This window comes from Somniosus microcephalus, chromosome 23, assembly GCF_052327205.1.
Source record: "Somniosus microcephalus isolate GS21.2 chromosome 23, FLI_Smic_1.0, whole genome shotgun sequence".
In the NCBI taxonomy this organism is placed as follows: Eukaryota; Metazoa; Chordata; class Chondrichthyes; order Squaliformes; family Somniosidae; genus Somniosus; species Somniosus microcephalus.
In genome coordinates, this window is record NC_141009.1 from 58,061,259 (window position 1) to 58,074,315 (window position 13,057).

Genomic DNA, 13,057 nt, shown 5'->3' on the forward strand with positions numbered 1-13,057 from the left:
CAAGGGTTCAGACTGAGGAAGGGTGGGTGAAGGGACAGCTCAGACTTGCTGGCTGGAAGGTAAATGCCAGCACGGACTGGTCAGGCCAAATGGCCTCTTTCCATCTTGTAATTTCTGTGTATATCTACATACTTAGCAGCTTCAGGCAGAGTGAATGTGGGGAACAGGCTGCCCAGGGAGACAGCGCAGGCAAACCGCTGCTTCCTTACTTGTAATCTCTAAACTTCTGTGTATTTATTACCTGCTCCCGCCCGACTGCCCTGGGAAGGGGAGACACTGATTCCTCTGAACACTGACAAGCAAGTCACTTTCCATAGTTTTTTGGTGACACTGGGGAATTGCAGGTGTGAGGCATTTAGAAATTTGGGATTGGCCAAATGGACTGTACATTGTCACGTTTCTCCATTCAGGAGATGAACAAACGCAGCACATTATTGGAAATGCCTAACATTGCAGTAAATGCTGCACTAGTACAACGAGTAAGGATGGTGGAGCTGTGTAAACAGCACCAAATACTGTCTGGTTGCGTTATAGCAATGTGAACTCTAGGGGGTGCCTGAAACCACCGTCAGAATTAATCACAGAAGCAATTGAGAAACACCAACTCTTTCATGCATTTGTTTTTATTCATTTTTTATATGCTTTGCAAAACAAGCTGAGGTTGTGTTAAGCGTACAGGCACTAGCAGCAAGGGAGGGGCTGTGAGGCACTGATTCCATCAGTGATATGAGTTTAATTAACGACACTCTGAAATATTACAGCATCAGTACATCATCAGTCACTGGTTCAAACGGTGCCCCTGTTTAAACTAATGTCTAATTGGGGCCAGTTATTATTGGATCGAACCAGCAGTATTCTCCAGGGCTCCAACCAGTGCCCACTATCAACGTGTTACACTGATTTGTTTGATGTTTTCGGGCACATGTTGGATGGCCTGAGCTGTAATTTAAAGTGTTAGTTGCTGTTTCCCTTTGTAATCAGTGGGTTTTGTGCCATTTTCACATGTTTGTACTTTCAGAGTGAGCTGATGGAATTCAGAGACTCAGTCACACTGACCCTCACAAGCAAATATTCCCAAATCAGCAGCAGTGATTTCAGTTCATTAAATTATAATCAGCAATTTCTTCATTTCAGCACATGGAGGCGAATAGCCAGAGTTGTAGTTTGATGTGTCCATCCTTCATGAAATGGTCCTTCGCTCCATGGAGGATGAGATCAATCAACCTGCAGCAGATAGAACATAAACTAGTCATTCTTCTAATTGAATTCCCTTGTTCAGTATTACACCTACACCCGGTAACCACAGGCCAGTCAGCCGAACGTTGGTGGTGGAGAAATTCTAGACACCACAATCCAGGACAAAATGAATTGTCACTTGGAAAAACATGGGTTCATAAATGACAGGCAACATGGATTTGTTAAAGGTAAATCGTGTCTGACAAACTTGATTGAGTTATTTGATGAAACCTGTCCTCACAATTTAGCCCAGGTATCGTTCTGGTGAGTCTGCGCTGCATCACCTCCGAGGCCAATATATCCTTCCTGAGGGGCCGTGCCCAGAACTGAATGCAGTGTCCAGAGAGGGTCTGACCAGAGATTTATGGAACTGGAACATAACTTCCACCCTTTGTATTCCAGTCCTCTTGAGATAAAGGCCAATATTCCATTAGTCTTTTTAATCATTTTTTGTAGCTGTCCACCAGCTTTTAGTGATTTCTGTACCTGGACCCCTAAATCTCTCGCTCCTCCATAGTTCCTAACTTCACACCATTTGGAAAATACTCTGAACTACCTTTCTTAGTCCAAAGTGGATGATCTCATGTTTCCCCACATTGAACTCCATCTGCCACAGTTTTGCCCATACACTTAATCTATCAATGTCCCTTTACATCTTTCTGCTCCCAGTTACACTACTTAACGTGCCTCCTAACTTGGTGTCGTTGGCAAACTTGGATATATGGCTCTCTCCCGAATATATCCAGAACGTCTCATCGTAATTATCCTTCACCTGCAACACACAGGCTCTCCACCTGGATCTCGGGGTTAAATCACCGGCGGCCCCTTATACAAGGCAGCACCATGCACATTGTGGCTGCTTTACTCATTTACTTACCTGGTTTATCTCTCGTCCCTTTTTAGAACAGGGTTGTAACATTTGCAATGCTCCAGTCCTCTGGCACCACCCCAGATCCAAGGAGGATTGAAAGATCGTGGCCAAAGCCTCTGCTATTTCCACCCTTACATCCCTCAGCAACCGAGTGACTTTTAAACTTTTGAGCACTGCCAATCTAAGTAACTTCTCTTGATCTATTTTTATCTGATCCAATTTCTCTACCCCCTCCTCCTTGACTAATATTGGCAGCATCCTCTTCTTTAGTGAAGACAGATGCAAAGCACTGATTCAGTACCTCAGCCATGCTCCGCCTCCACAACAAGATCTTCTTTTAGGTCCTTAATCAGCCCCACCTTTCCTTTGACTATCCTTTTACTCTTTATATCTTTATAAAAGATTTTACAGTTCCCTTTTATCTGACCCGCGAATTTTTCTCATGCATTCTCTTTGCCCCTCTTATTTCCTTTTTCACTTCTCTGCACTCTCTGTATTCAGCTTGACTCTCTACCGTATTATTAACCTGACATTTATCATAAGCCTCCTAGTTTTGTTTTATTTTTATCTCAGATTCCTTAGTCATCCAGGGAGCTCTAGCTTTGGATGCCCTTCCTTTCCCCCTCAAAGGAATGTGTCTGGTCTGTACCTGAACTATCTCCTCCTTGAAGCCTCCCGTTGCTGATCTATTGCTTCCGAAAAAGAACCGAAATCTTGATAAGGTAATAATTAGACAGCCGTGCTTAAGCTCGGCAGTCTGCTTCTCTGCGATTCGCAGCACAGCACAGTTCAGCTCAGAGTCAAGAGGAGCTGGGAATGACTTCTACTTACCCAGGCCTCACTTCGCAGTGTCAGTCGCGTCCTCAGCAGGTGGATTGTCTCGCTTATGGATTAAATGACTTAAAATAGGAGACAGAAAATGACACCTTTCTGCCGTTCTCTCTTCTGGGTTTTTGTTCCAAGTTGCAGCTTCTTTAATGAATGATTTACTCCCTGCATTTCTTCAACCACCGCCAATTAGTCTGGCCCAGCTTCTGCACTGCCGTAGCACCGAACTGTGCCCTAGTGTGGAGAATAGCCCACAGTCTTGGCCACTATTATAGGAAGGACACAGAAGCAATGGGAACGGTGCAGTGTGGATTCACTGGGATGTTACCAGGGATGAGGGCCCACAGTTATGCAGAGAAACTTGAGACGGTGGGGCTTTTCTTCACCGGATCTGAGAAAGGTGACCTGATAGAGGTCTTTAAGATTGTGAAAGGTTCTGAGCAGGTAAATCGTGAGAGCTTGGGTTGGATTTTCATTGAGGCGGCGGTACTGTCAAGATGGCGACCGAGACGGTCCGGTACTAGCGCGCTCTCCCTGCTTCGGGCGGCCCGCTCTCGCCGCTCGCTCCCGCAACCGGCGGGTCGGGCGGAGGCAGCGCAGCGCATCGAGCAGCAGCAGCAGCCACGTCGACCCGCTAGAGCACGTCGGCCGGCTGCTCCTCAGCGGGAAGGCATTCCGACTGGGAGGAGGGGAGCCGAGCATGGCGGCCAGAGGCCGGACCGGAAGCGGGAGAAGCAGGCCCTGGACCGTTGGACCGTGGAGCCGGCGACAGTGAGGTGGAGGCCGCGGCGGCCGGAGGATGTGTTCGGCGAGTCAGGCGGAGGCAGCGCAGCGCATCGAGCAGCAGCCACGACGACTCGCAGTCCGACTGGGAGGAGGGGAGCCGGGAATGGTGGCCAGAGGGTGAGCAGGAGAAGCAGGCCACCACAGGTGGAGCCGATCCGGCAACAGTGAGGAGGAGGCCGCGGTGACGAGGAGGACGGAGCGGCTGAGGGACATCGTGCTCCCACTGCCACTGGATGCCAAAGAATTGACTTTCTGAACACGGCGCTGTAAGAATAGCTGACGTGTCCCTACGGGGAGTAAGCATTCCATTGTACTAGTTACATATGGCAAATAAAATTGAATTGGACTATAACTTTCGGGGTTGTAGTCCCGCCTACATCGAGTTGTGGCCAACCCATGCGATTTTCACTTGCTCAGCGGGCTCAGCAGGCCAATTAAGGGCCACCCGGCAACAGGTGATGTCACATTGTCATTTCATCTGTCAAGAGCTTTTGACAGATGAAATATCAGCGTTTCACAGCTGTTTGAAGCTGTCAACCACTGACAATCCGTACTCTAAGTTAATTCCTTCCTCTCAGGATGATTTAGAGATCTCTCCGGAACAGAAAGCTGAATGCTGCAGATTTTGACAGCTCGCGGCCATTCTGCTTTCTGTGCCGGTGAGATGAGGGACTCCCGAGACCTGAAGGAAGGAAGGCTGTAAAGGTAAGTACATGTAAGTAAAACTTCTTTAAACACTTTACACACACCAAACACACTTACCTCTGCACTCATGCACCCATCACTCACCTGAACACCGGACATCTCGACCCCTCCAAGCCCTTCATCCCAACGGCCTGCCTCGCTAACTTGGCGTGGTTTGGAGCCGTCGGGAATCCCACACTTCACCAATAAAAATAGGAATTAGGCTAAAAACTGCCTGTTACCTACGTGTTAACAGGCAGTTAATTGGCACTAATCCTCTTCCCGCCTCGGGGAGGCGGATCCCAGCGCGGGTCGGGTACCCGCCTCCTTTGAAACGGGCATGGTGGCGGGTTGGGGTTGGAATGGGTTTGTGTCCCCGATTTCAAGATTTTAACCTCCCCACACGCCTCCAATCCCGCCTCCACGGCTCAATGAAAATCCTGCTCATTGTTTCCACTGTCCCCAACATGATAGTTAGAGGGCCTAAAATTTCAATAATCACAGAAAGAATTAAAGGGGAGGATGAAACAAATTCTTTACACAGAGGCTGGTTGGAATCTGGAATTCTCGGCCACAAACCAGTGTTGAAGCAAATCCGTCGATTCTTTTAAAAGAGAAGTAGATAGTTGCTTCAAAAAGAGGAATATTAAAGGGAATGGGGCGAGTTGGATCAGGCAGTGGCTCACGTGGAGAGAAACACTACAACAGACAGGGTGGGACAAGACCACGGAGGGATTTAACGGGAAGGACGAGGCTTTTGAATTGAATTGTGACTCATCCAGGACTGACGACCAACTGTATTCTCCACACTCCTTGCAATCACTGATGGGCTTTGTGTTGTCTGACAAGCATCCCGACAACACGCAGTCAATTGGGGAGTTGAGAGAAGTGGTGATGAGGTAGAACTGGATGTCATCAGCATACCCTGGAACGATGATTCTGTGTCTCCACATGATGTTACCGAGGGGCAGCATACAATTACATGTGTGTGTATACACGTACTTATAAGAACAAACAAGTACATGCAGGCACATATACTTACCCATAAATACAGACAGGTACAGGTACTTGTAAGTATATACAAATACATAAAACTGCACATAGGTACTTCTAGGTACATAGAGATAAATATGGGTACATACAATATATGAAATGAGTACTCTACCAACAAGGGCTGGACTATAAATGTGTCCTTTACCACATCACCAACATCCCAAGAACAGATAATCTAAAAGAACAGTTTTCCTGTCAGACATTAACTGCCATGGAACTCCATTCTGATGGGGAAATATCAATGATTTCCCTGGGAAATAAGTCACATTTATGACTACAGAGAGTGAGGACGGAGCCAGTATTAACCCACGGTGTGGACTGTGGGATTATTGCAGTTACTGAGTAATGGGGCACACCGACATCCACATACGTCCCACACAGTAAAATGTGTCTCCATCGAGACCCTGCCAGCCTCCAGCCCACTGGGCTCGTTTCTCAAACTTCCCCGGGCACCAGCCCTCAGACTGGGTCACTTTCCTCGGCATCCAAGTGGGTTCCAGAAATATCCGATCCTGTTACGATGTCGATCTCAAATCAAAAAAAAAATCAAATCAACTTTTATTGTCATTGTTAGTGCACAAGTGCAGTACAACGAAATGTAGGCTTGCAGCTCCCGAGAGTGTACATTTAGATTAAGACATTTAAACATTCAACATACATTTGGCTTGTAGTGTATTAACATAAACATAACCATAATAAAGTGCATTGGCAGATGTGCAGGCTTTAGAGTTTATTTGTGGAGTTCAGTAGGATGACAGCCCTGGGAAAGAAGCTGTTCCTAAATCTGGTCGTACGGGTGCAAATGCATCTGTAGCGTCTCCCAGATGGCAGGAGGGCGAACAAACTGTGGCTGGGGTGGGTAGGGTCTTTGATGATGGACCGTGACCTCCTTAGACAGCGTTTCTGGTATATGTGCTCTATGGTCCCTCCATCAATCCTTTCATTATCATATTGTCTCATTCATTAAAAGGAAATACTTACCAAGCAGCTGGCCGAGAACTCCAGCTAATACGCTGAGAAACCGTTTCTGGATGTGCTCAGGGGGCGCTGACTCTAAGGAAACAGGATGAGAGACGGTGCTGGTTAGTATTCAGGATCCTCTGTGTTTGGTAAAGTTTGCTAGTTATCACTGAGCACTGGGTGATTTTCATGTTGACAAAAGTATATGACAGTCTTCAGTGCTTCAGTGTCAACAGCAAATATATTCCCAATAGAAATCCTGTCAAATCTCATTTCTTGATCTTTTATTCTGCAGTTTACACAGACTGACACAAAATGGCACAGTCTCTCTGGGAATATGAGCGGTGTGGCCCCTTTAAAGCGACCAACTCCCTCCTGACCCAGATAACCTCCCTATTCTGACCTGGCTGAGATCAGCTCACTCTGCACAGACCAAGGATCAAACCTGGACCAGGAGTGGGCCATTCAGCCCCTCCGCCATTCAATGAGATCATGGCTCCTCTGTACCTCAGCTCCATTTACCCACCTTAGCCCAATATCCCTTGATACCCTGACCCAACAAACAGCTATCCATCTCAGTCTTGAAAGCTCCAATTCACCACCAGCGTCCACAGCCTTTTGCGGAGGAGAGTTCCAGATTTCCACTACCCGTCCTGTGAAAAAGTGCTTCCTGATTTCACTCCTGAACGGCCTAGCTCTAAGTTTAAGATTATGTTTCGAGGAATTCAGTGGCGCCCCCTTTGGGGAGCTGACTTCGCCGGGGCGCTACGTTTAGTGCCATGAAAATGTTAGCGCCCCCGTGGCGTAAATTCAGTGGTAGCGCCCCAAGCAGGAGGCGGGATGCTGCTGGAAGCGAACCCTCTCCTTCCTGGAGTGGCGCGGTGTTACAGGCCTCCCTCCGCTGATTAAAGGGGAGGGGCCTAGTGCTGCGTGCACCAGGGCCCGGCTGGTCCACCGGGGAGGGGGATGCTGGGAGAGAAGCCCAGCACTCAAGAGGAGTGCTAGGCTGAGCGATCGCAGCCGGCACCCCAAATAAAAAAGGGAAAGGGGGGCAGGCGCTAGCAGGCAGCCAAAAAAAACTGGCCGCCCAACAGCTGCCCCTTTAACTTGCACCGCCGCGGCTGCAAAAACGCCACCCTGACCCTGTCGGACATATTGTCCGCCGAAAGGTCGGGGGGCGCGATCGAAGTTTGTGGCCAGGACACGAGCGGGGCGCTGTGCACCGCGATGGTGACATTGCTGGCGGCGCAACGCCATTGCTGACCTCCCGCTGACATTCGCAGGAGGCGTTAGCAGCGCCATGCCCGGGCGCGAGAGGCTTCCCTTGTTAATGCCCCCCGCAGGCGCTAACGGGAGGCGCAAAGCAACCCATTCTTTCCCCCACTGTGTCTACCCTATCAAATCATTTAAACATTTCAAACACCTCGATCAGAACACCCCTCAATCTTCTAAACTCAAGGGAATGCAAGCCAGGTTTATGCAAGCGGTCCTCATAATTTAACCCACTAAGCCCCGGTCTCATTCTGGTGAATCTGCGCTGCACCCCTTTCAAGGTCAATATATTCTTCCTGAGGTGCGGTGCCCAGAACAGAACAGAGTGCTCCAGATGGGGTCGGACCAAGGCTCTGTACACCTGAAGCATCACTTCCTGCTCTGTGTCTCAGCAGCAAAGGACCTTTATTGTGGAGCGACAGACTGACTTGTTAATGTTCCTGACACTTACCCAGGTCTCGATTCTGTGGGTTGGAATCCTTAGACTCTGAATCCTCCAACTGTTGTAGCGCCTCTTCTGAAATGAATAGAAAGTGTTGTATTTTCACACTGCTACCAGTGTAGATTATCTCCTCACATTATCAGTTATCTCCACGATTACTCCAATATTCAAAGCAGCTGACTGGAGATGTTTGCTGTCTCATAGAATTACATAGAATGTATAGCGCAGAAACAGGCCATTCGGCCCAACTGGTCTGTGCCGGTGTTTATGTTCCACACCAGTCTCCTCCCACCCTACTTCATCTCACTCTATCAACATCTCCTTCTATTCCTTTCTCCCACATGTACTTATCTAGCTTCCCCTTAAATATATCTATGCTATTCACCTCAACTACTCCTTGTTGTAGTGAGTTCCACATTCTCACCACTCTCTGGGTAATGAAGTTCCTCCTGAATTCCCTATTGGATTTGTTAGTGACTATCTTATATTCATAAACCCTAGTTAGGACTCCACCGGAAGTGGAGATATCGTCTCTCCGTCTACGCTATCAAACCTTTTGATAATGTTAAAGAGCTCTATTAGGTCACCCCTCAGCCTTCTCTTTTCTATTTCCACTAATTCACTTTCCACTCAAACCCCCACAAGAGATACTCCAAGATAGACTACTGCCTCCTGAAGCAATCCCACCGATCCCAAATCACACACTGTGAAATAGGGTAAAGAGTGGGAAGAGATGTGTGCGGTCTCCTCCTTAGTTACTTTTTATTCCTGTTTTACTCGGGCTATGTGTCAGGGTCGGTTCCTGACAATAGAAACCCTGGAAACCTACATTTCTCAGCCCATTGCACACAGTGGATGGAGAGGCTGACCCTGGACTCACTCACACTGCAGTCTGCTTCCCCTCCTTTCATTCCCCATCAGTGTCATTTCAGAGTGACAGTGGGCCTTGTGTGTTCCTCTCCAATCTTTCTCCATTCCTGCCCACTGATGAAGATGCTGACCCATTCACTGGGCTAGGCTCCATGGCCATGGTCACCCTAGAGGTTGCGGGAGCCTCGACAGGAAGTATTGGCAGGCTATGTGACTGAGGAGTGAGTCCCAGCCCAGGATTCTGCCCTCAGACACTGACCCTCAACAGAGGAGGTTCACAGCGATCGAGAGTGGCATTTGTGGCCAATCTCCCCTTTTCTAACCCTGGGCGCTGCCCCCGATTGTGATGCCCCTGAGATCCTCTCGCTCAGCGCAGAGGCGGGTGGGACCTGGTCTGTAAGGCAGAGAAACGCATGGACGTGTAAACAGTACTAACACTTACCCAGCTCTTGCATCTTTGCCTTATCCTCGTCAGACTGGGAATCATCGTCTTCACGCAGTGCCTCTTCTGCAATAAATAGAACATGTTATATTTTATCCTGGAATTTCAGTGCAGAATATTTCCTAAATTACAGCCTGTCTCTCTGTTTAATGTGCTCCACACAGATGAGTTCAGTCACGCCTGTATAATGGGCAGAGTGTATAAGGGGCGGGGTGTATAAGGGGCTGGGGTCTAACCAATCCGCAGTCTCCCGTTTTACACCAACACTGACAGTTAAATTCAGCCCTTTACTGTGGCCCAGTATCTAACACATTGCTGAATATCTGGCACCCACACAATTTCTGTGTTCAGCAAGCTTCAACATTTCTTCGAATTCCTCCAGTAAACTTGTTGGGCAAGCCCTTCTTCCCATAATTCCACGCCCGCTCCCTCTAACCATACCATATCCCAGTTGACTCATCTGAGCTCAGACCCCAATTGAACAGTTAATTAGTGTTATAATCACTCACCGGCCCCAGCAGAATGGAGGGCGATCGCACACAACGCTGCCAACAGCACCAGAAGAGAAAGTTGCTTCATTTTCCCGAGCTGTGATGTCGAGTGATGAGCTGCTCTCTCCTCCGGCCCTTTATATACCGTCTTATCATCGCATCTCAGAATTGGTCCCAATCTCACTTTCCAAGAATCCCGTGTCCATTGTCAGGGCAATGCTCACCTGGTTGACAATCTGATTCCAGGTAACGGCCGTGACAGATAGTAGAATGTCAGATTCAAATGACTCACCGCCTGTCTTTAAAGCATTCATTGTTATTTCATCTTTATTTCCAGACCTGTTAAACAAATGAAGATTGCCTATACTCATTGGAGTTTAGAAGAATGAGCGGTGATCTTATTGAAACGTATCAGATTCTGAGGGGGCTTGACAAGGTAGATGGAGAGAGGATGTTTCCCCTCGTGGGGGAATCTAGAACTCGGGGACATAGTTTCAGAATAAGGGGTCGCCCATTTAAAACGGAGGTGAGGAGAAATCACTTCGCTCAGAGGGTCGTGAATCTTTGGAATTCTCTACCCCAGAGAGCTGTGGAGGCTGAGTCATTAAATATATTGAAGGTGGAGATAGACAGATTTTTGAACGATAAGGAAGTCAAGGGTTATGGGGAATGGGCAGGAATGTGGAGCTGAGGCCATGACCAGATCGGCCATGATCATATCGAATGGCGGAGCAGGCTCGAGGGTAAAATGGCCTGCTCCTGCTCCGGCTCCTGCTCCGGCTCCGGCTCCTGCTCCTGCTCCTGCTCCTGCTCCTGCTCCGGCTCCTGCTCCGGCTCCTGCTCCGGCTCCTGCTCCTGCTCCGGCTCCGGCTCCTGCTCCTGCTCCTGCTCCGGCTCCTGCTCCTGCTCCTGCTCCTGCTCCTGCTCCGGCTCCGGCTCCAGCTCCTGCTCCGGCTCCTGCTCCTGCTCCTATTTCTTATGTTCTTATTGCTGCATATCCGAGAGTCCCAATGTGAGTCACACAATGAGATCGATAAATTCTAGGGTGCAGGGCTGGTGAGGACAAAAGGGGAAGTCAGTGGGGAAAATAATTCAAGGTTCAAACAGATCGTGGACCTCTTTGTCTTCAAGATTGAGACCATCTCCACAGCTGACTCTGCCAATTCTCCCCTTTCTCTCCTTGCTCCTGACTTTCCCCACACTCCCCAACCCTGTACAGCCCAGATCCCCATTACCCTGCAGCTTCTCTCCATTTCCCCCATGCCCATCTCTAGAACCCTACTCCACTCTTGACCACTCAACTCTTGGCCACTCAATGTTTGCTCCTGGACCACAAGCTAGTGGACATTGTTAACAGCGCCCATTCCTTAGGGAACATTGTTTCCCCTTTCAAAACTGCCACCATCAGCCCCTCCTCAGAAAACCAAGCTTGACCCCATCAGTGCTCTCCAACAAGTGCCCCATCGCTAACCTCCCTTTCCTCTGTTAGAGCGTCGAATACATTATCACCTCCCAACTCTATGCTCGTCTCCCTCAATACAATCTGTCTGAATCTATCCAGTATGTTTCCCACCCTCCCCACAACACTGAGATAGCTCTGGATAAATTCACAAAATGACGTTCTGTGTGACTATGGTGCAGAATTCCTTCTTGTCCTCTGCTGCTCCACAGTGTTTGATACAGTTGGCCACACAGCCCTGAGCCACTAGCTCTGGAATCCCCCAAGGACCTAACCTTGGTCCCTTCCTCTTCCTCATGTACAAGCTGCCCTTTGGTGAAATCATCTGCAGACACAGGATCAGTCTCCACATGTATGTTGATGACGTCTAGTGCCATCTCTCCATCACCTGGCTCAACCCCCCATCCTCCTCTGTGCTGTCAGATTAACTCACTGACATCGAGTCACAGATCAGTCACAACTTCCTCCAACTAAACATCGGGAAGACTGAAGCCGTGATTTTTATCCCTCGTCATCAACTCCGCTTGCTTCCCACTGACTCCATCCCCCTGTCGAGCCACACTCACACTGAACCAGGCCACACAGATCCTTGGCACCTTGTCCGCCCCACAACTGAGCTTCGAATACCACATCCTTTCCACCAACACGACCCATTATTCCCACCCCCACAACTTTACCTTCTCTTGAGCCCCCAAAAAGTTTATCCATGAATCTGTTACCTCAGGACTCAATCATTCCAATGTCCCCCTCATCGATCTCCTAGCCTCCAACTTGATTAAAACCCATCTGCCCACCTGCTGCCCCACTTTGAGTTGTGCTTGCTCCGTACCTCTTCATCGCCTACATTTGCTCGTTGTCCTCAATGTTTCATTTTCAAATCCTCGTGCTGATCTTCAGATCCGTGCTGGCTTCACCCACCCTGTCTCTGCAACATCAAGAAAGCCTTCCATCCCCACCCATATCATTCAGCCCTCCTACTCTGACCTCTTGTATATCCCCACCCCCCCTCCCTTAACCCCACCTTTGGTGACAGGTCCCTGGAACTCCCTTTCTAACCCTCACCATCTCTCCGCATCTCCCTCCGCCTTTCAAAACCTTCTCATTACTGTCTCTTCAACCTGTCTTCTGATCACCCCTCCTACTCCCCCCTCTTTTGCTGTTGCTCTTGCTGAACCTGCTCCACGGGGCGAGGTGCATCTTGCTCCAGCGAGCCTGCAATGATAATGCAGGAAGGGTTAGAGTGCAGCGCATGTGGCCGCAAGAGGAGGATGGGAGTGAGGATAGCTTTGGGTGATTACGGATAAGGAATAGTTCAGCATCTGCAAGGAAGCTGCAGTGACCACACACCTCTACACGAGATGCCCCTGCTCTGCCTCTGGCCACGGGGTCTGCCACTCCCCTCCCGATCACAGCCAGCACTGCCTCCTCAAGGGGAGTGATCTCCTGAATTTGTGCTTCCCCTCCCCTGGTAAGTTCCTGCTGCCGCCTGTTATGTGCTAATATTTCCTGGAAGAGAAGGAGTGGTGATTGTAAATGAGTGTATTGGCAGTAATCGGGCCATTCACAGTTTCATGCGAAACTTTACATTGAAAAACCCGGCCCTGGGCTGCGTGTGTGTGTGTGTGTGTGATGCCTCAGATGGTTGAAGATCTGCGAGATGTAT

The 13,057-nt window shown here is 49.0% G+C and overlaps 1 protein-coding gene across 1 annotated transcript in view; it reads right to left on the reverse strand.

Annotated features, from left to right (window-relative positions):
* Nucleotides 1-616: 616 nt before the first annotated feature.
* Nucleotides 617-13,057, reverse strand: part of LOC147101885 (tubulin beta-4B chain-like) — a 167,399-nt gene continuing 154,958 nt past the window's right edge. Inside the window, exons 4-7 of the mRNA XM_085965904.1 lie at nt 9,445-9,510; nt 8,142-8,207; nt 6,440-6,511; nt 617-1,224 (exon numbers count right to left, since the gene is read on the reverse strand). Of these exons, the coding sequence (XP_085822030.1) occupies nt 1,220-1,224; nt 6,440-6,511; nt 8,142-8,207; nt 9,445-9,510 (209 nt within the window). The 3' untranslated portion in view covers nt 617-1,219. The remainder of the gene's footprint in view (nt 1,225-6,439; nt 6,512-8,141; nt 8,208-9,444; nt 9,511-13,057) is intronic.